Source organism: Oratosquilla oratoria, unplaced genomic scaffold (assembly GCF_046742065.1).
Source record: "Oratosquilla oratoria isolate Oo_2021 unplaced genomic scaffold, ASM4674206v1 SCAFFOLD50, whole genome shotgun sequence".
In the NCBI taxonomy this organism is placed as follows: Eukaryota; Metazoa; Arthropoda; class Malacostraca; order Stomatopoda; family Squillidae; genus Oratosquilla; species Oratosquilla oratoria.
In genome coordinates, this window is record NW_027467714.1 from 830001 (window position 1) to 854709 (window position 24709).

General features: G+C 39.5%; 2 protein-coding genes across 15 annotated transcripts in view; one reads left to right on the forward strand and one right to left on the reverse strand.

The window, feature by feature from the left end:
* The window catches only part of osp (myosin phosphatase Rho interacting protein outspread), a 600580-nt gene that overhangs the window by 236592 nt on the left and 339279 nt on the right, over positions 1–24709 (forward strand). For all 14 annotated transcript variants that reach the window (XM_076182079.1, XM_076182084.1, XM_076182083.1 and 11 more), the window contains one exon: positions 9218–9420. In XM_076182079.1, the coding sequence (XP_076038194.1) occupies positions 9218–9420 (203 nt within the window). The remainder of the gene's footprint in view (positions 1–9217; positions 9421–24709) is intronic.
* Positions 1–24709, reverse strand: part of LOC143023539 (uncharacterized) — a 279586-nt gene that overhangs the window by 13643 nt on the left and 241234 nt on the right. The window lies entirely within an intron of this gene.

Here is a 24709-nt window from a genome sequence, read left to right on the forward strand (position 1 = left end):
TCAGCAAAACTCTCTCGTAGGGTTCTTTTGGTACAACTCCATCGTTGATAATCCTTCGGAGAGTGTCTACTTCCTGTCTGTAGGCCGTTCCATAGTCTATTTTATGATATAGTGTTATATGTTTCTTTTTATCTTCAGTGGTCTGGGTTTGTGTGTGGAATTCTTCCATATTCCTCCTTATGACATCCTCAATGAGATCACAAGAGAAACCATTATTAGTTAACATCTGCCTTACACGCTCCAGTTCGGTATGGACGGCCTTCCACGTATTGCAGTGGGAAAAGGCTCTTCTCACGTATGCCCCAACTACAGACCTCTTGTAGGAGTCTGGGCATTCTCCCCTTGCATTTAGGCAGCGTCCCACGTTGGTGGCTTTCGTGCAGACAGATGTCGCGTAATGGTTCGAATTCCTCTCAACAAGGACATCAAGGAAGGGAAGGGTCTTATTGTTACTACTTTCAATAGTGAAATTGAGGACTGAATTGGCTTGAAGGGCATTAGCTAGCCTCTCAGCATCGTCACTTTCTTTGGTGGTAATAAAAATATCATCAATATACCTAGCGTAGATCTTCGGCTTCCGGTGATTATTGAAGGTCCTTGATTCAACTGCAGTCATGTACATATATATATATTATATATATATATATATATATATATAATATATATATGTGAGAAGAGCATGGAAGAAAGGGAGGCCTTTTGGATAGATTTAAATGAGTGCATAGAGGGTTTAGGAAGAAATGTCAATGTAATAGTACTGGGAGACCTTAATGCTAGGGTGGGAAATGGTCCAATCGATGGAGTGGTTGGGAAGTGTGGAGTTCCAGGAAAGAATCGTAGTGGAGAGTTGATGGTGGAGATGTGTCTAGAAAGAGAGTTGATGATAGCAAATACAGTGTTTCGGAAGAAAGTCAAGCATAAGTACACATGGGAGAGGGTGGTGGAGGGAAGGGTGGTAGATAGAGCGCTAATGGATTATGTAGTGGTAAATAGATGGTTAAAGAAAATGGAGAAAAGTGGGAGGTGAGCCAGCTGTTGTTTGCGGACGACACTGCTTCTGACCCAGGGCGGTGGGCAGGGTGCAGGGATGACCCGTCATCCAGGAGGTGCTCAGATGAGAGGAAGGGTGGGAGGGGTGTGGAGTGTATTTAGGGATGAAATGGGTGGGAGTGTTTTTATGCCTTTCCCTTTTTGGCTACCTCCCTTGGAAGGGGGAAAAAGCCTTGGTATATGTATGTATGTATATATATATATATATATATACAGTAAAACCCCGATTATCCGAAACTAAAGGGGGGAAGCCTTTTTCGGATAAGCCGATTTTTCGGATAATCCAGATTTATCAGAAATATATTTCGTGTTGACATACTTTGTGTGTGTGTGTGTGTCCTGTGCCTTCCCCACCCCCTCTCTCTCTCCATCAGTCTCAAGGTTTGGGTGGAACACAATTTTTTTTTTCGTGTTGACGTACATACTTTATACATAACAGAGAACAAGAATTATTCCATACATATATCTTCCACTATCCTGACGAACACAATAAAGCAACTCCGCCACTCCCCGCCTCCGTCACCATCACTCCACAACCCTTCCACTCCCCACATACTTAAACGCACACACACAAACACGCACACACAAATACACAAAATCGCGCGCTCGCGTATACATACACAAACACACACACATACATGTACACAAGCGCGCGCGCACACACACACAAACGCACACAGACACACACACAAATGCACACAGACACACACACACACACACACACACACACACACACACACACACACACACACTTCAACGAACGGACGGCTTGGAGAACGTTCTGAAGAAAAGTGAAGTTTCGTGGATCCCAAAGCAAAGGAAGTGCCTATTGTATTTACAGGGTAGGGGGGAAATTGCTCGTGGGGTAGTGGGAAAGTAGGGAAAGAAGAGAAGGGGAGGGATTGCTGAGGGAAATGGAAGGAAATGAGGAAGGAGAAGACTTGGCTCAGGCAGACAAACGAAATGTTAACACCAAAAAACGGCTCCCCGACCAGCTGAGCGACGACGAAATGTCTAATAAAAATGTAAAGATTAGAAGTATAGATAAGAGCAATACAGTAGAAAGTGATGAGAATATTTTCCAGGGATTTAAAGAGGGTGGGGGGGACACAAACCCCCCCCGACTGACAAGACTAGAAGAGAAGTTCGATAAGATGATCGAGGACTGGGAGCGTATGTTCGGTCATGTTAACAACATTGTACAGAGGGTTGAAAAATTGGAAGAACTAGAGAAGGCGAACAAAAACTTAACTAAGGAAATAGAAGACCTAAAAAGACAGTTAAAAGAAGTAAAAAAGGAGAATGAAGAGTTAAAGATGAATAATAAAGAAAACAGAGAGGGATGGAAGACAATTCAAGAAAACAGTAAAGTTGCATTTACTGACATAATTAAACAGCAAATGAGAGAACAAACTGAAGACTCAGTTATTAAAGTGATGAGACAGAAGGAGAATATAGTAAGAGACTTAGCTGATAAAAAGAAATGTATAATTATATTAGGAATGGAAGAGAAACATAACCTAGATAGAACCTCAAGAACCAATGAGGAAAATGAAAAAGTAAGCAGTTTACTAAAATTAGTTCAGGAAGATGAACCAGAAATTATGAAGGAAATTGAGGAAAAATTCAGGCTCGGAAAGTATAGGACAGATAAGACCAGACCAATTAAGATTAAATTCAGGTCACAAATGACGGCAGAGAATATCTTATCCAAAACAGGGAAACTAGCAACAAGTGAACAATATAAAAAGGTATGGATAAAAAGGGAAATGAATAAAGAGGAAAGAGAGGAAGAAAAGCAGAAAAGACTTGAAGCTAAGAAAAAAACGAGAGCAGAACGGAGTCAGAAAAAGAGAGATTCTATTGGAGAGTAGTGAATATGAAACTAAGGCGGTTCGACATACAAGAGAAAAACAAAAGGGAAACAGAGAACACAATGGAAGTGATAGAAAACTAAGAGTGTCTTACACAAATATAGATGGATTAATAACAGGATTGAATGAGCTGAATGATTATTTGAAAGAAAAAGAACCGGACATAATGGGAATTGTAGAAACAAAATTAAAAGGCCCACTACCACCCAACAGTGTAGGACATGATGCATATAATTATTGGATTAAAAACAGAGAGAAAAAGCAAGGGGGTGGAGTTATGTTCCTGACTAAGAAGGATATAAACGTGAGGGGTGTCACATATGGAAAGAATAGAGTAGAGATGATTATGATAGAAGTGGAAGACAGAGATAAGAAGAGCAGAAAATTTGTGATAAATTATGTGCCTCCGAAAACAGCCTCATGGGAGGAGAGTGAACATAAAAGTATGTTAGAGGACACAAAGATAACATTAAATAAAATAATGGAAGATGGAGGAAGAATAGTTATGATGGGCGACTTTAATTGCAAAGAAATCTGCTGGGAAGAAATGACAGTAAAGGGTGGAGACGGCTCATGGGGAAACGCTCTACTTGAGATGATTACTTACCATACAATGACACAATGGATACAGGAGAACACTAGGTATAGAAATGAAGAAGAACCATCGAGACTAGACTTAATAATTACATCTGAACCTAGAATAGTGGACAAGATTGAATATAAAACACCAATAAATAAAAGTGACCACATATTGATTGAACTGGAACTTAATGAAGAAAAATATATGAAAAGAAATGAACAATATAGAAAAGGAAGAATGGTGTATGAAAAAAACAAACTTTGATAAAATAAGAGAATTCTTTCAACAAGAAAACTGGGAAGAAATATACAAAGAAGAAACAACAGTGGAAGAGAAATGGAATATTTTGACAAAAATTTACAAAAAAGGAGTGGAAAAGTATGTCCCAAGACAAAAACAAGAAAAAGAATATGTAAAATGCTGGTACAACAAAAGTTGTAGGGAGTTAAAAGACAAAAGAGACAAAGCCTGGACCAGATGGAAAAAAGACAGAAGACCTGAAAAATGGAAAATATATACCGGTTATAGAAATGAATATGTACAAGCATGCAGAGAGGAAAAGAGAAAATATGAAAAAGATGTCATAGAAAAGTGTAAAGAGCAACCAAAACTATTCTACAGATTTGTAAACAATAAACTGAAAAACAAACAAGACTTGGAGAAATTAAGACAAGGGGGAGTTGAATACACTGAGGAAATGGAAATGGCGGAAATTATGAACAAACATTTTAAATCAGTGTTTACAAGGGAGAACATACAACCTGAAGAGATTGAATGGAAAGAGAAAGTCCCCCCTATGGAAGAAATAGAAGTAACAAAGAATGAAATATTGACACACTTGAGTAATCTTGATGTCAGAAAATCGCATGGACCAGATGAAATAGCAAACTGGATTCTGAAAGAATGCAGGAATGAACTGGCAGACAAAATACATAGCATACTAAACAGTTCCTTGAAAGAAGGAAAAGTTCCAGAAGATTGGAAAAAAGCAAATATAGTACCTATATATAAAGGAGGATATAAAGAAGAACCTACAAACTATAGACCAGTCTCTCTAACAAGTACAATAGCAAAAATTTGTGAAAGAATGATCAAAAGTAGATGGGTAAAATATTTAGAAAAAAACAAAGTGTTAAATCCAAGGCAATTTGGATTCAGACAAGGACGATCATGCGTCACCAATTTAATATGTTTCTATTCAAGGCTAATAGATATAATACAAGAAAGAGATGGATGGGCGGACTGTGCATTTCTAGACCTAAAGAAAGCTTTTGACAAAGTACCACATAAGAAATTAGAAACTGAAGGAGGAATACAGGGCAAACTGCTAAATTGGATGGAAGACTTTTTGCAAGAATGAATAATGAGAGTAGTGATAAGAGACCAACACTCAAAATGGGATAAAGTAATAAGCGGTGTTCCGCAGGGAACAGTACTGGCCCCAATAATGTTTGCTATATATATTAATGATATGGATGAAGGAATTGAAAGCTATATGAGCTTCTTTGCAGATGATGCAAAACTACTAAAAAGAGTGAAAACAGAAGAAGATTGTGAATCACTACAGAGAGATCTAAATAAAGTACAGGAATGGAGTAGGAAGTGGGAGATGGAGTTCAATACAAAAAAGTGTAGTATAATGGAATTTGGAAAAAGCAAAAACAGAATAACAGGAGCATATAATTTGGGAGAAGAAGGAATAAAAAAAGTAGAAAATGAGAAGGACCTGGGAGTCATTGTTATGAATAATATGTCACCTGAGAAACATATAAATAAGATTTTTGGAGAAACTTATAATTTAATAAGAACAATCAAAGTTGTATTTACATACCTGGATGAAGAAATGGTGAAGAAAATCCTAATCACCCTGATAAGACCAAGATTGGAATATGCAGCAACGATATGGTCACCAAGTACAAAAAAAAAAATGTATAAAAAAACTTGAAAGAATACAAAGAGCAATTACAAAATTGGCACCAACACTCTCAAAACTATCATATGAAGAGAGACTAGCAAAACTTGAACTACAGACACTAGAGCAAAGAAGAGAGAGAGGAGATTTGATAGCTATTTACAGAATCTCAGTGAGACACACCACAACACCCTTCAAATCATACAAAACAAAGCCCTAAAAACAATTACAGGCTGCACAAATACATCACCTACAGACCATTTACACCATGAAACAAAAGTCCTCAAAGTCAAGGACCACCTCGACATGAGAGGCACACAAACACTTGCTGCAGCCACCACAAACACATCACACCCGCTACACTACATAGCAGAACACCCACACACACCAAGAAACATTAAAACTACACCCATAGACCTTTATTACTCACAGATACTCTCTTCTCTTCCTCCACAACCACCAAAAACCAGCCTCCGGAAACATATTCATAATCATATCACTCACCGCTCCATTAACACACTGAAAGACAACACACTGCTGCATGCCAGACCCCCTGATATCCACCCTTCTGAATCCTCTCTCCCACGTAAGGACAGAGTCCACTTGGCCAGACTGCGATGCGGTCACCACCCAGCACTTCTAAGCTACCAGAAGAGGCTGGACGACCGTGTTGTGAACAGCTGCCCAGGATGTAACACTTCACCCCATACCATACAACACATAATGGAAGACTGCATTATACACAATCATGCACGCAAACAACACAACATACACTCTATAAAGGATTTGTGGGAAAACCCAGTTTCGGCTGTGGCCTTCCTTGGGGAGACGGGACTGCTCGGACAGACAGTCTAGGGAACGACAACAACAACAACTGATAGAGAGAATCTGATAAAATGGGATGACAGAAATACAAGAGGACACAGAAAGAAAATAAAAAAAGACAGCTATAGAAGAGATTTGAAAAAGAACAGCTTTCCTCATAGAGTAATAGACAGTTGGAACAAGTTAGATGAGAAAGTGGTGTGTGCAAAAATAATACATGAATTTAAAAATAGTTTAGATAAAATGAGATATGAAGACGGGACCCCACGAGCATAGCTCCCCTTCCCGTAAAATACAACTAGGTAAATACACAAACGCTCACACACAAATACACACACTCATGCGCGGGTGTATACATACACAAACACACACACATACATACACACAAGCGCACATACACACACACAAAGTAGTACGCTTAATACGTATTCATTTTAACTGTTCTTATCAATTTTAAATGTGTTAATATAGTACATGTAGTTTTATTTATTTTCATATTTTTTATGTTTCATAACGTTTTAGTATAGAAAAAAAAATTAATTGCATTAACCAAATCAATTTCGGATAATCCCGTTTTTCGGATAATCCGCTTTCGGATAATCGGGGGTTTACTGTATATATATATATATATATATATATAATATAATATATATATATTATTTATATATTATATTATATATATATATATATACATATATATTATATATATATATATTTTATATATTATATATATATATACAGGTAAACGTCGACTTACGATGGCATTAGGTTTCGATAGAGCCATCGTAAGACGATTTCATCGTAAGTCGATCCCCAATTTGTGTATCACTCTGTTCCGTGGTCACTGTACCTAGCCTACCTGTATATTAACCACCAGAGATACTGAATATAGCCTATTAAACATGTACAGTAGTTTATTTAATTATTTTTATCCTTTTTACCATATTCAAACACTATAATATGTATTTTCAGTACGGCACTTAAATCTCGCGGGCAGCAGCCAATGCCAGCCGTACGACGTGACGTAATAATACTCGCATCATAAAATATAGTCACCGCTTATATCGATCGTTCTCTCTTTCACCCATGAATTTTGAAAACCACAGAGAATGGGATTCAGGGCACATTTGAGAGAATGTAAAAACACAGGGGCGACTACAATAAATATAATCAAGACGCCGACATGGCAGCGTCGCGAATCCACTTGTTCCTCATGACGCCTACGTGTGCGGCACCGTATGGAAGGGGTTAAATTATCATATCGTCGTCGTCATCGTAAAGTCGAACAATCGTAAGTCGCGGCCATCGTAAGTCGACGTTTACCTGTATATATATATATATATTTATATATATATATATATATATACATACATATATAAAGTGCTCAATAAGGAAGTACGAACGGTTAGCAAGAATGAGTGATGAGAATGAATGAGTCATAAATCAATAAACAAAAGCTCACGTCGCACCTCTAATACTTTGATGGGTGGCCTTTACGTACAGTGATCTCATAAAGGTGTTCTGAAATGGAGGTGGCGTACTTGGCAAGATGGGCAGTTGTTATACTAGCCCAGGATTGGCGTATGACTGCCTTGAGCTTGGGCCGAGAGCTTGTATCTTTATGCTGCAGGTCTTGTTTAATGTGGTTCCACATGTTTTCTATTGGGTTTATGTATATTTATATATATATATATATTTATATATTTTATATATATATATATTTTATATATATATATATTTTATATATATATATATATTATATATATATATATATATATATATATATATAAATTATATATATATATATAAATTATATATATATATATATATATATATATATATATAAATTATATATATATATATATATATATATATATGTATTTATATATATATATATATGTTTATATTTCTATATATATGTTGATTTAAACTATGACAAATGTAACTGAAGGCAGACTAATTATACAAGGAATAATGAAAGAATTTTACTGCATCTATAGTGAAGAATTTTTGGAAGATGAACTAGATCACATCACAAAAACTTTCAACCAATTAAGATATCCCAAAGGAAATTAAAAAAGAAAACTAAGGAAATAGATAAGAGTAAAGATATCAATAATTGCAACAAGGAAACACGATGTATCACAGTTCCAAATTCCAACATTAATTCAACTCTAGACAATGGCCTCTTAAAAGCAGGTATTAAGATAACTAGAACATCAGGTAGCAAAGTGGGATATTTGGTTACACGTTATTATAATAACCATACCAATGAAAATAGTATTGTGTACAGAATACTTTGTAAAAATTGCCCATCTTCATATTTTGGGGAACAGGTTGTGGATTAGAAAAAAGGTTATACAAACACAAAAACGATGTAAGAACCCACAGGCTTTCTAATTCTGTAGTAAGACACATAGATACACATGACCACCTTCCGGACTGGAATAATACAGTTATAATTAATAAAGGTTCAACGAAGAAAGTAAGAAAAACAATAGAAGCAGCCTATATTAATGCTAATAATAACATCAACTATAGAGATGGTTTTATATGCTTGGCAAGAGCTACAAGTTTATTGGTAGTTGGAGAAAACAAACGGACAAATGTTCCGAGCACAACGACCTTTCCTAGGCACCCTGTGAGATGACATGCCTGTGTATAAAATGTCCATGTTGTACTTTATTGTTAAGCTTTATGATCAAGACCCTAAGGGTCGAAATGTTAAGGCAGTAAAATTCTTCCATTATTCCTCATATACTTTGTCCACCTTCAGTTTATATATATATATATATATATATATATATATATATATATATATATATATATATATATATATATATATATATATATATATATAACTTATACTTTGTCCACCTTCAGTTTATATATATATATATATATATATATATATAACTTATACTTTGTCCACCTTCAACTAATATACATATATACATAATTTTTTTTCCCCAACAGCTTCAGCCGATAGGAGCAGATCACGATCAACATCCAGATGTCGTGTCAGTAAAAGGTCAAGGTCCTCACCACCATCATCTAGACGAAACACCAGAGAGGACTTTCCAAAACTTGATTGCAATGATCTCAAACAGTCTTGTTTCCCTGAGGCAGGATCTCATTCATCTGTCAGTGATCTTGGTTACAGAGAAAGACCAGAAAAAGTTAGTAGATTTATTTGGGTTTTATTAATCTGCATAGTTCATCAAAAAAAGTATTCTTATAAATGTGTTAGAATATGCGAGGTGGAGTAGGTGTGTTATGGGAAATTTGGAAAGAAAAAGAAAATCTTGAAGAAAAAATCTTTGTACGGAAGTGAAAATATGAGGGTGGAGTGAGTCGGGTAGGAAGGAGAAAATAAAGGATGCAGGTGGACAAATTCTAATGAAAGGAAAAATAGGAATGGGAAGGTGAGGGAGTATTTTGGGGAGTTGTTGAATGTAGAGGAGGATAGGGATGCATTTTATTGTGGTAGTAGGAGATAGCAGGAAAATGTGATGGGTGAGGAGTACTATAGGAAAAGAGGAGATACAAGGAGCATTAAAAGAGATGAACCCTGGTAAGCTACCTGAGTTACATAGTTGTTATATGGAATCTGTTGAAAGGAATAGTTATAATGGATTGGCTAGTGAGATTGTTTACTGTGAGTGGAGTGCAGTTATATACTTAGAACCTGTTGTAATGGATCCTGAAACAATGGATTTAAAATTTAATAGATTATATATGTACATCCATAAGCTTTAGGAATAAATCAAAAGAATCCTCTATACATGCATAGGTATCTCCAGTAAGTAGTGGAGGAGCTAAGTCTGGTTCCTGCCTGCTGCTGCATCGAACTATATGAGCACCAGTCCACTGTTATAAGTGCTACAATTATTCTCTGCTTATTTATGCCAGTTTTCCATATGAGAGCTATTCATAATGCCACCAATTATGAAGGAAATGGAAATCTTAGATAAGAATGATTTATTGAAATGGGACAGTGGAAAAACAACAGGACAAGAAAAGAAACTAAAAAAAGATAATTACAGAAGATATCTGAAAAAAATAGCTCCCCACACAGAGTGATAGAACCTTGGAACAAATTAGACAAAGAAACAGTGTGTGTAAACACTATTCAAGATTTTAAGAAAAAACTTGATGCTGAAAGATACAAAGATGGGTTACCACAAGCATAGCTCCCTACCCGTATAATACAACTAGGTAAATATAAAGTAAACTTATAATACAGAATGCAATATTTAATGTGGTCCTCATATTCCTCCTTACAGCGAATTTATTTTTCAGAAATGTACTTTTGCCAGAAATGGACAAATCTGACCTTGTATTTGAATTTATCCATAAGAAAAAAATTGCTCCAAAAACCAAACCAAAGCCAGCCTTATACAGTGATACCTTGACATATGAGTGCCCTAACCTACAAGATTTCCAAAATACTAGTTGTCATTCGTTTGAATTTTTGCTTTGAATTGCGATCCAAAATTTCAGTTGCGAGCCGCTGCCAGTTGGTGCAGTGGACACCACAACACAATGACCCAGCATCTGCAGCTCGCACATGCAGTCCACTTGTTTACCTTGCTGAGAAAGTATATGTGATAAATTGTGCTTATTGTTCATTTATTTGATCAAATTTCTTTTTATAATGTCCTAAGAAAATGAGTGGAAAGAACAGTACTGTGAAGAAGAAGAGGATGATGTCTGTTGAATTAAAGTGTGAAATTATAGAAAAACGTGAGCATGGTGAGGCAGAATGAATGTAGTACCTCTACAATAGGTACCATACTAAAGCAGAAGGAGTCAATAGAGTCTAATGCCAGCCAAGGGCATTGAAATATTTTCTAAGCCCAGTTGTGCATCAGAGCTATTTAATAACAGTTGTGCATCAGAGCTATTTAATGACACTTGCCTAATTCGTTTCCAAAACATCCTGGACAGGTTTTTCTTGAAATGGTCTGCAGGTGTGTATGAGGAAAGCATGGTGAAAAAGGTAAAAACTAGTGAAGAAAATTAACTTAAGCAAAATTAAAGTACATGTACCAAAGGCTTTTTCCCCCTTATAAGGGAAGTAGCCAAAAAACAAGCATAAAAACCACTCTCACCCATTCCATCCCTATCATACTCCACTCCCCTCCTTCCCTCCCTATCCTCCTTCACATTTAGCAACTCCTTAAAATACTCTGCTCATCTTCCTCTAACTGCCTTGTCGTCCATTATCATCTCTCCATCTGCTCCTTTTACCTTTTCTTCTCTGCGTGATTTGCCTCCTCTTCCTCTGAATTTCTTTCCAAAACATCTTTTTATTACTTTCAAAAATTTTCATACTCTTACCCCCATTTCACATCTGCTCTCCTCTTTGCTTCCATTATCTTATGCTTTATTTCTCTTTTCTTTTCTTTGTACCTCTCATATGATTCCGTCATCTATTTTGTAACCAATCGGTGAAAGTTCGCTTCTTCTCTTCCACAACCTTCTTTGTTCCCTTATTCCACCACTCGCTACCCTTCCTTCTATTTCCTCCTGTCTTGTTCCACACACCATCTTCGCATACCTTATGACTTCCTCCTTGAACCATCCCCATTCCTCCACTCCTAGTTCTACTCTATCCTGCACTCCCTCCCATTCCTCTCTCATCTTCTTCTTGTACTCCATTTCTTTCTCATTTAAGTAGTTTAGTCTTAGCACCTCCCTACCTTTTGTCCTTTTCCTATTTCTCCATCCTTCACTCTCAACATCCTTAACTTTACCTACTATACTCCTATATACCACTATATATTCCATTAATGCTCTATCTACCCCCCTTCCATCCACCACCCTCTCCCATGTGTACTTATTCTTGACTTTCTTCCTAAAACTGTATTCACAATCATCAGCTCTCTAGACACATCACCATCTACTCTCCACTATGATTCTTTTCTGGAACTCCACACTTCCCAACCACTCTGTCTATTGGTTAATTTCCTACCCTAGCATTAAGGTCTCCCAATACTACTATATTGATGTTTCTCCCTAATCCCTCTATGCATTTGTTTAGATCTATCCAAAAAGCCTCCTTTTCTTCTACACTCTTCTCATTACCAGGCCCATAAAAAAGGAAATGAGTGAGAGAAGAATGGAGACTGAGACAGATGAGTATTTTTGGAGAGTACTGGATCTGAGGCTGAGAAAATGGTACATCAGAAAAAAGGAAACAAACCAAAAAAGAGAAGAAAAGAAAAAATTAAAAGTGGCTCACACAAACATGGACTGTATGATTTCTGGAATAAATGAACTAAATGACTATTTGTTAATAGAGAAACCAGACATAATGGGAATTCTGGAGACAAAATTGAAAGGTCTTGTATCATTAAGTATGTTGGGACAAGGTCTATACAACCATTGGGTGAAAAATAGAATGGATGAACAGGAGGGAGGAGACATGTTGTTGACTAGAAAGGGCTTAAATGTCATAAAGGTAACAGAAGGAAAAGATAATGTGGAAATGATCACGATTAAAGTTGAAAATAGTATGATGAAAAATAGAAAATTTATAGTAGTATATGTGCCCCCCAAAACACAGGCTTGGTCTGATAGCGATCATTCCAAATTACTGGAAGACACAAAGAATGAATTATCTGAGTTAGTGATAGATGGAGGAAACTATAATTATAGATGACTTTAATGCAAAGGAATTAAATTGGGAAGAAATTACAATAAAAGGTGAAGAGGAACTCACAAATTTGGGATGAAGGATAGTGAGAAAGATCCCCTGAAATGAAAGAAATAATGGTGACACAGAAAGAAATAAGGGACCAAATAAAAAACCTTGACGTCAGAAAGTCATATGGGTCCGATGGAATTGCAAACTGGATATTGGAAGAATGTATAGATGAATTAACAGACAAAATACATAAGATAATTGACTCACTCAAAAAAGGAAGTGCACCACAAGATTGGAAAAATTAAAATATTGTACCAATATTCAAAGGAAGAGACAAAGAAAATCCAACAAACTATAGATCAGTATCCCTTACAAGCACAGTACTAAAAATGTGTGAAAAAATTATTAGAAATAAATGGATTAAACACTTGGGAAAAAAAAAAATACTAAATCCTAAACAATTTGGGTTTATAAGTGGAAGATCATGTACTACAAACTTGGAAGAAAAAAAAAAATACTAAATCCTAAACAATTTGGGTTTATAAGTGGAAGATCATGTACTACAAACTTAATTTGCTTTTACTCAAGATTAATAGAAATAATACAAGGAAGATGGATGGGCAGATTGTGCTTTCTTGGACTTGCAGAAGGCTTTTGACAAAGTACCACACAATAAGCTACTAAGAAAAATTGAAATACAGTCACAGCCCTTGTATCCGACACCAATGGGGCCGAAGACGTACCGGATACGAGAAAATGCCGGATACGGGAAGGGATATTAAAAAAAATACATTTATTTACATTGTTCTTTTACTTATTAATAGATATTAATTCGCTTTAATAATAAACACATCCACATATCTATATACAGTCAAACCTCGGTTATCGAACACTTCTGTTCTCGACCAAATCGGTTTTCGACCAAAAAGTTCGAGAATTTTACGTCTCAGAACTCGACCAAATTTCGGCTCTCGAACAAACCGAAAGAAGCCGAGCGTACCCGAACGCGGCTCACTCGCGAGCCGAGAGAACTCGAACGCCAAGGACGCTTCCTCCGTAGTGCATTTGCGATCAAAGTTCATTCCGAGCAGACGTGTTCGTTCTTATTTACGTAAATCTGACTTTTTTTCATCTTTGCATCGTGTATTAGCCCCTAATCATGGGTCCAAAGAAAGCAAGTTCAAGTGGTGAAGAAAAGAGGAAAGTAGTGCGCAAAACTATTGAATTTAAAAAAGAATTAATAGCGAAATATGAATCTGGCGTTCGTGTGTCTGCGTTGGCTAAGGAGTTTGGGATGGCGAAATCGACGATAAGCACCATCCTAAAAAATAAAGACCAGGTTAAAGCAAGTGATGTGGCTAAAGGATCAAGAGTTTTTAGCAAACAAAGGCCACAGGTATTGGAGGAAATGGAGAAACTTTTGCTGATTTTCGTAAATGAGAAACAGTTAGCAGGTGATACTCTTAGTGAAGATGCAATTTGTGCCAAAGCAAGACAATTGTATGAAGATTTGATAAAAAAAGATCCTAGCATTATTCCGGAAGGGTTTGATTTTAAAGCAAGCAGAGGGTGGTTTGAAAAGTTTAAGAAAAGAAGTGGGATACACTTATTTATGGTAAACAGTATACAGTGCAGTTTATGGTGTAAAATAGTAAAAAAAAAATTTATAAAAAGTTGTTTTTTAGACTTGGAACGGATTAAAATTATTTACATTGATTATAATGGGAAAAATTGTTTCGGTTTTCGAACAAATCGCTTTTCGAACAGCCTTCTCGAACGGATTATGTTCGAAAACCGAGGTTTGACTGTATTGTAAATTCTATCAGTATAGAGTAAATCCAATCAATATACATCAGTTATAATCATCACAGCATTACCAGTTATCTAATTCATCGTCTGATAATTTTACGACGGAGTTGTGAATGGCCGCGTTCAGTGTTGGTGGCTGAGAGGGTGCATTCACCTCTACACTCGAGTTTTCTTTCACTAAATTTTGTACCAACTTTCATAAAATATATGATGTCTCTGCTTAGGATTTTTTCCTCTTTGTTTGTGCACTGTTCTGCAAATTTCACAAACACTGCTAGACCCTTCGCTGGTTCCACGACACTTTCATCTCAGGGTCGTCTTCTTCACTATCTGCCTCTGTCGTTTTCGCGTGTTCATCGGGAAGTGATTGTAAAATTTCATCATCACTAAGTGAGAATGTTGCTGCTCGGTCACTGTCCATATCTACACAAACTTGTATTGCTTCGTCACTATTGCAAAGTTTAGCGCGACAACCCATCTTTCAATTCTTTCACCACCGATTCTTTCTTGCCGATGGAAAACCCTCAAATTTCTTATTCCCTTCCTGATCTTCAAACATTATTTGCGAATATGATTTTCTCTAACATTGCATTAGAGTTTGTTGTTTTTCATCCTCCCAAGCTAGCGATTCCATAAAAATAGCATCTTTAACATTAAGCCTACGTTGGAATTCGGAAATGCTACCGCCCTCAAAATAAACTAGTTTGCGCATAGAACTTTTCCGATAATTCTTTTTAAAGTTTTGAATCACTCCTTGATCCGTGGGCTGGATCACACTTTTTACGTTCGGCGGTAAATACACAATAGAAATGTTTCCATTGCTCAGTTCCTCAGCTTTACTGTTGTCGAGTAGGAAAATAAATTTGCTGTCCTCTAGAAGTCTTTTAATTTTTTAATTTTTCTATTTTCGCCTTTCTTCAATCTTCTACATATATCCACCTCCTTCTGCTTAAGTGAAAGCACCACTGAGAAACCCTGGTGGCGGCGAGAGCAACTACAACCATGCGCAGGGATTTTAAACACACGCGGGATTTTTTTTTTTTTTTTTTTGTATACGTCTATCTTTATCACAATTTTTTGATTTTCGTTAAAAATATGCCGGTTATTTGAAGTGCCGGATACAAGAAGGCCGGATACCAGGGCTTTTACTGTATTAGGTGGAATACAAGGAAAGTTATTGGAATGGATGAAAGATTTCTTGAATGGAAGAAAAATGAGGGTGGTACTTAGAGACAAGAATTCAAATTGGGAAGATATATGCGTAGTCCCCCAAGGCTCTGTATTGGCTCCGATAATGTTTGCTATTTATATAGATGAAGGTGTGGAATGTTATATGAACTTTTTTGCAGATGATGTGAAACTAGTGTGTTTAATGAAATTTACATACATATACTGTATTTGCTATCATCAACTCTCTTTCTAGACATGGAACATAAGAGAAGAAGGGAGAAGGAGTTTGAACGTGTTTGAGATGAGGTGTCTGAGAAGTATGATGGGGGTTACTAGGCTTGATAGAGTGAGAAATGAGGAGGTGAGGAGGAGAACAGGGGTGGAAAAGGAGCTGGGAGATACGGTTGATGAAAGAATATTAGGATGGTTTGGACACATGGGAAGAATGAGTGAAGAAAGACAAGTAAAAGAGGTGTGGAAGGCAGATGTGGAGGGAGTGAACATGAGGGGATGTCCTAGGATGAGGTGGATGGATGGGGTGAAGGGGGCTTTGGGGAAGAGGGTAATGTCTGTTGAGGAAGGATGGGAGAGGACAGAAGACAGGGGTGAATGGAGAATGGTTGTATATGGATGATGTGGATGGATGGGGTGAAGGGGGCTTTGGGGAAGAGGGGGTCTGTTGAGGAAGGACGGGAGAGGACAGAAGACGGGTGAATGGAGAATGGTTGTATATGGATGATGTTGTGATTGCATGAGGTGGAATGGACGGGTGGATGGGGGGTGAGGTAGTATGTGTGAGCAAAATTTGACACAGCCCGAAGGGATTTCTCCCCGTCCTCCCATTTTATGCAATGGGGGGACGGAGAGGGGGGGTCTCCGATTTAATGAAGCGGCCTTGCTGTGGATGTGCTGTGTCTTGCGACACTGCTTCTGACCCAGGGCAGTGGACAGGGTGCAGGGATGACCCGTCATTCGGGAGGTGCTAAGATAAGAGGGAGGGTGGAGGGGTGTGGAGTGTATTCAGGGATGGAATGGGTGGGAATGATTTTATGCCTTTTTCTTTTTGGCTACCCCCCTTGTAAGGGGGAAAAAGCCTTGGTATATGTATGTATGTATGTACATACATATACCGAAGGCTTTTCCACCCCTTACAAGGGAGGTAGCCAAAAAACAAAAGCATAAAAACCATTCCCACCCATTCCATCCAAAATACACTCCACTCCCCTCCACCCTCTACCCTCCCTCTTATCTTGGCACCCCCTGGATGACGGGTCATCCCTGGGTCAGAACCAGTGTCACGAGACACAGCACATCCACAGCAAGGCCGCTTCATTAAATCGGCGACCCCCCTCTCCATTCCCTCATTCAGAAAAGGAGAAGATGGGGAGAAATCCCTTCAGGCTGCGTCAAATTTTTCTCACACATACTACCTCACCCCCAATCCCCCCACCCATTTCATCACATGCTTCACAAAATCATCCATATACAACCATTTTCCATTCACCCGTCTTCTGTCCTCTCCCGTCCTTCCTCAACAGACATTCCCCTCTTCCCCAAACCCCCTTTCACCCCATCCATCTCATCCTAGGTCGCCCCCTCATGTTCACTCTCTCCACATCTGCCTTCCATATCTCTTTTACTAGTCTTTCTTCATTCATTCTTTCCATGTGTCCAAACCATCCCAATACTCTTTCATCCACTGTAACTCCCAACTCCCTTACTCCTGTTCTCCTCACCTCCTCATTTCTCACTCTATCCACCCTAGTAACCCCCATCATACTTCTCAGACACCTCATCTCAAACACATTCAAACTCCTCTCTTCCTCAGTTATGTTCCATGTTTCTGCCCCACACAATGCTGTTGGCACAATCACTCCTTCATACAATCTCCTCTTATCATCCATTCCCTAATGTCTATTTCTCATTACACTTTTTAATCCACCAAAGCATTTGCTCTCTTCTCTCAATCTACATTCTACCTCCACCCCCACTCCTCCCTTTCCTGCCACATTTGCACCCAAGTATCTAAAACTATCCACTTCCTCAAGTAAATGGAAGGTTATGCACATGGGTAAAAATACATACATACATACATATACCAAGGCATTTTCCCCCTTACTAGGGAGGTAGCCAAAAAGGAAAAGGCATAAAATCATTCCCACCCATTCCATCCCTGAAAACACTCCACACCCCTCCACCCTCCCTCCCATCTTAGCACCTCCTAGATGACGGGTCATCCCTGCACCTTGTCCACTGCCCTGGGTCAGAAGCAGTGTCGCAAGACACAGCACATCCACAGCAAGGCCGCTTCATTAAATCGGCGACCCCCCCTCTCCGTCCCCCCATATAAAGGAGAAGACGGGGAGAAATCCCTTTTGGCTACATCAAAATTTTGCTCACACACACTACCTCACCCCCCATCCCCCCCGTCCATTCCACCTCATGCATCACAACATCTTCCATATACAACCATTCTCCATTCACCCGTCTTCTGTCCTCTCCCGTCCTTCCTCAACAGACATTCCCCTCTTCCCCAAAGCCCCCTTCACCCCATCCATCCATCTCATCCTAGGACGTCACCTCATGTTCACTCCCTCCACATCTGCCTTCCATACCTCCTTTACTAGTCTTTCTTCATACATATACCAAGGCATTTTCCCCCTTACTAGGGAGGTAGCCAAAAAGGAAAAGGCATAAAATCATTCCCACCCATTCCATCCCTGAAAACACTCCACACCCCTCCACCCTCCCTCCCATCTTAGCACCTCCTAGATGACGGGTCATCCCTCCACCTTGTCCACTGCCCTGGGTCAGAAGCAGTGTCGCAAGACACAGCACATCCACAGCAAGGCCGCTTCATTAAATCGGCGACCCCCCCTCTCCGTCCCCCCATATAAAGGAGAAGACGGGGAGAAATCCCTTTTGGCTGCATCAAAATTTTGCTCACACACACTACCTCACCCCCCATCCCCCCGTCCATTCCACCTCATGCATCACAACATCTTCCATATACAACCATTCTCCATTCACCCGTCTTCTGTCCTCTCCCGTCCTTCCTCAACAGACATTCCCCTCTTCCCCAAAGCCCCCTTCACCCCATCCATCCATCTCATCCTAGGACGTCACCTCATGTTCACTCCCTCCACATCTGCCTTCCATACCTCCTTTACTAGTCTTTCTTCACTCATTCTTTCCATGTGTCCAAACCATCCTAATACTCTTTCATCAACCCTATCTCCCAACTCCCTTTCCACCCCTGTTCTCCTCCTCACCTCCTCATTTCTCATTCTATCTAGCCTAGTAACCCCCATCATACTTCTCAGACACTTCATCTCAAACACATTCAAGCTCCTTCTCTCTTCCTCTCTTATGTTCCATGTTTCTGCCCCATACAGTGCTGTTGGCACAATCGCTCCTTCATACAGTCTCATCTTAGCATCCATTCCCAAATTTCTATTCCTCATTACACTTTTTAATCCACCAAGGCATTTACTTGCTTCTCTCAATCTATATTCTACCTCCACCTTTACTCCACCTTTTCCTGCCACATTTGCACCCAAGTATCTAAAACTATCCACTTCCTCCAGTTGCTCTCCCTTAATGCTCACTTCCAGATTACTGCCACTTTCACCCCTTGTACATCTCATCACCTTACTTTTACCCACATTTATCTTCAGCTTTCTTCTATCACACACTCTCCCAAACTCTGTCACCAACTTCCTCAATCCCTCCTCCGATCCTGCCACAAGCGCAGTGTCGTCTGCAAACAACAGGTGGCTCACCTCCCACTTTTCTCCATTTTCTTTAACCATCTTTAACCATCTCCAATCCCTGACCCACTACCCCAGAAGCTTTCCTCCTATCCCGTATATCCACATAACCTCCCTCAGTGCCTTTCTGTCTACCCTGTCGTAAGCCTTTTCCAGATCAATAAAGGCCCAAAAAACATCCTTCCCCTTTCCTATAGCTTTCTCACATATGTCTTACCACAAAAATCTGATCTACACAACCTCTACCTTTCCTAAATCCACACTGTTCCTCACCAATTACTCCCTCTCTTCCTCTCCTAATCCTCTCAATCAAGATCATCCCATAAGCCTTCCCAACTACACTTAACCACTTCACTACGGGACTTAAATCTCGCGGGCAGCAGACAATGCCAGCCGTACGACGTGTCGTAATAATACTCGCATCATAAAATATAGTCACGGCTTATATCGATCGTTCTCTCTTTCACCCGTGAATTTTGAAAACCACAGAGAATGGGATTTAGAACAGATTAGGGAGAATGTAAAAACACAGGGGCGACTACAATAAATATAATCAAGACGCCGATATGGCAGTGTCGCGAATCCACTTGCTCCTCATGACGCCTACATGTGCGGCACCGTATGGAAGGGGTTAACAAGCTAATCCCTCTGAAACTACTACATTCACACTTGTCCCCCATTCCCTTGTAAAGTGGAACTATACAAGCACTCTTCCAGTCCTCCGGCACTCTACCTTCTCTCCAGCAAACATTAAATAACCTCACCAACCAGTCCACTATCACTGTACCTCCTTTTTTAAGACATTCTGCATGGCATCCATCCAGACCATGTGCCTTACCTACTTTCATCATCTTAACTGCTGCCTTCACTTCATCCTTCCTTATTTCTCCTCCAATTTCCTCACTCATCACGGTCATTTTCTTAGCATATCCCACTGCAGCTATCTTTCCCTGCCTATCCTCCTTCACATTTAGCAACTCCCTAAAATATTCTGCCCATCTTCCCCTTACTGCCTTCTCCATTATCATCTCTCCATCTGCACCTTTTACCTTTTCTTCTCTACTTGATTTGCCTCCTCTTCCTCTCTTAATTTCTTTCCAAAACATCTTTTTATTACTTTTAAAATTTTCTACATACATATACCAAGGCTTTTTCCCCCTTACAAGGGGGGTAGCCAAAAAGAAAAAGGCACAAAATCAATCCCACCCATTCCACCCCTGAATACACTCCACACCCCTCCACCCTCCCTCTTATCTTAGCACCTCCTGAATGACGGGTCATCCCTGCACCTTGTCCACTGCCCTGGGTCAGAAGCAGTGTCGCAAGACACAGCACATCCATAGCACAGAAAATTGTACATACATACGTATATGTATGTATGTAAAATTTTCTGTCATACTCTTACCCCATTTTACATCTGCTCTCCTCTTTGCCTCCTTTACCTTTTTCTTTACTTGTCTTTTCTTTTCTTTGTACGTCTCATATGACTCCCTCGTCCTATTTTGTAACCAATCTGTGTAAGCTCGCTTCTTGTCTTCTACAACCTTCTTCATTTCCTCATCCCACCATTCACTACCCTTCCTTCTATTTCCTCCAGTCCTTCTTGTTCCACACACCATCTTTGCACACTTTGTGACTCCCTCCTTGAACCATCCCCACTCCTCCTCCACACCTACCTCCACTCTATCATTCACTCCCTCCCACTCCTCCTTCAGCTTCTTCTTGTATTCCTTCTCCTTTTCCTCTTCATTTAAAGAGTTCACTCTAAGCACCTCCCTACCTTTTGTCCCTTTCGTCTTTCTCCATCTGTCCTCCACTCTCAACTTAACTTCCACCAAAAAATGATCTGATATTCCCCCACCCTCTCCCCTTAGCACATGTACATCCTTAACTCTTCCTATCATAGTCCTATTTACCACTACATAGTCCATTAAAGCTCTATCTACCACCCTTCCCTCCACCACCCTCTCCCATGTGTACTTATGCTTGACTTTCTTCCGAAACAGTGTATTTGCTATCATCAACTCTCTTTCTAGACACATTTCCACCATCAACTCTCCACTACGATTCTTTCCTGGAACTCCACATTTCCCAACCACTCCATCAATTGGATCCTTTCCTACCCTAGCATTAAGGTCTCCCAGTACTATTACATTTACACTTCTCCCTAAACCCTCTATGCACTTATTTAAATCTATCCAAAAGGCCTCCCTTTCTTCTACACTCTTCTCACTGCCAGGCCCATATGCACTTACAAAAACCCACATCTCCTTTCCCAGTTTCACCTTCATCCACATTATCCTTGAGGAAACCTCCTTCCACTCCACTACACATTTACCTATCTCTTCACTTAATAGTATAGCCACCCCTTCCCTCCCTCACCCTCTCTTCACTCCTGATAACCTCACACTTACACTCCCATACTTACAATCGCCCTTCCCTTTCAGCTTAGTTTCACACAAAGCCAACACATCCATCTTTCTTCTCACAAACATACTACCTATCTCTTCCCTTTTACTCTCATCTGTACCACATCCACGCACATTAACCCCTTCCATACGGTGCCGCATACGTAGGCGGCATGAGGAGCAAGTGGATATGCAAGGCTGCCATATCGGCGTGTTGATTATATTTATTGTAGTTGCCCCTGCGTAATGACATACTCTCTAAACTGTCTTCATCACATTTTCTATGGTCATCAAAATTCACGGGTAAAAGAGAGAACGATCGATATAAGCGGTGACTATATTTTATGATGCAAGTATTATTATGACACATTGTACGTCTGGCAGCTAATGCTGCCCGCGAGATTTTGGCCCGGAGTGAAGAGGTTAAAAGACCCAAACCTTAGGGTGCTGGTCCGAGAACTTCCAGACCCTCTTATGCCTTTGCTTTTACTTCTAGGAATGTCCCCTGTGGGGCTACAAGGAGAAGGATGCCTAGTCCCAATCCCCGTCCCTTTCTTCTCGCCTCTTACGATCCAAGTGGAAATACTTGGTGGCAGTATTCTTTTCCCCCACCATAGGGAATTCCCCCACCACAGAAAAAGAATACTCAGAGAAATGGTACAGGACAGCAACAAGGGGTTGGGGGACAGCATAACGAAGGGACAGTCGTAGTATAAAAGTGTCATCATTTCTCTATGAACAGAGTTTCCTCTATCATAGACAAAATGATGTGTGGCTCTGGTCCATAGGGGCGCCCCATATAGACCCTAAAGTATCGACTGTATGCTACTTTGCCACAATAACAAGCAGCCAATACCCCAGACGGGGTAAAAATAACTAAATACAATTACCGTATTTTTCGGACTATAAGGCATGGGCAAAATCCTTGAAATCGGCCAAAATCGAGTGGTGCGCCTTATCGTGAGGTGCGCCTTATGTGTGGCTTCAGTGCAAAAAAAATGCCTCTGACAGTGACGTATTATTTTGACATGTTTCGTAGCTAGCCTGCCGACGGCAACAGTGCACAGTCCTAGCAAAAGTTACAACCAAGTTATAACCAAGATGCATGTATCTTGACAAGAAAATTGCGAAAACTTTGACAGTTTTCGAGTCAATGCCACCGCATTCATTCACGCTATCATGGCTATGACATGATAGCGTCCACAACACAGACAGCCATTTTGCATTGGTCTAGTCTCGCTCCACTCAGACTGTAGTCATTTGGATATTCTTTTAGTTTTGACCATGGGTGCAATATAGCAATAAAAATTAATTATTAATTTTGTAAATTAAAATGTATCAACATACATGGCGTACCATTCGTCCGACACGACTTCGTTACTCACAAAATCTGTTTAAGCACCTTTTTTGTTTTTTATTTCCGCTCACAAAATTGCATATTACGTTGATATATTATAATTTACAAAATCAATAATTAATTTTCTATTACTATATTGCGCCCATGGTTGAAACTAAAAATTTATCTTCATTTGTAATCCTGTGTTTTTAAGTGAATAGAGAATTCCGGGAATAAAACTGCTAATGTTGGTTTAATTTCCCACAATTCCCGTAACGTGTTTATGTTGTATTTTAGGGGTATTGGCAGGGCAGACCATCCATGGAAGTGGTCTGATTTCACTGACCAAAATAAAAAATATATCATTTATTTTTGTAATTATGTAGTGGTAAATAGGATTATGATAGGAAGAGTTAAGGATGTACATGTGCTAAGGGGAGAGGGTGGGGGAATATCAGATCATTTTTTGGTGGAAGGTAAGCTGAGAGTGGAGGATAGATGGAGAAAGAGGAAAGGGACAAAAGGTAGGGAGGTTCTTAGAGTGAACTCCTTGAATGAAAAGGAAAAGGAGAAGGAGTACGAAAAGAAGCTGAAGGAGGAGTGGGAGAGAGTAAAGGATGGAGCAGAGATGGGTGTGGAGGAGGAATGGGGATGGTTCAAGGAGGGAGTCTTAAAGTGTGCAAGGATGGTGTGTGGAACAAGAAGGACAGGGGGAAATAGAAGAAAGGGTAGTGAATGGTGGGATGAGGAAACAAAGAAGGTTGTAGAAGAGAAGAAGCGAGCATTCACAGATTGGTTACAAAAGAGGACGGGGGAGTCATATGAGACGTACAAAGAAAAAAAAAGAGAAGTAAAGCAAAAGGTAAAGGAGGCAAAGAGGAGAGCAGATGTGAAATGGGGTAAGAGTATGACAGAAAATTTTGAAAGTAATAAAAAGATGTTTTGGAAAGAAATTAAGAGAGGAAGAGGAGGCGAATCAAGTAGGGAAGAAAAGGTAAAAGGTGCAGATGGAGAGATGATAATGGAAGAGAAGGCAGTAAGGGGAAGATGGGCAGAATATTTTAGGGAGTTGCTAAATGTGAAGGAGGATAGGGAAGGAAAGATAGCTGCAGTGAGAAATGCAAAGAAAATGAGAGTGATGAGCGAGGAGAATGGAGGAGAAATAAGGAAGGATGAGGTGAAGGCAGTTGTTAAGATGATGAAAGCAGGTAAGGCACCTGGTCTGGATGGATGCCATGCAGAATGTCTGAAAAAGGGAGGTTCAGTGATGGTGGACTGGTTGGTGAGGTTATTTAATGTTTGCTGGAGAGAGGGTAGAGTACC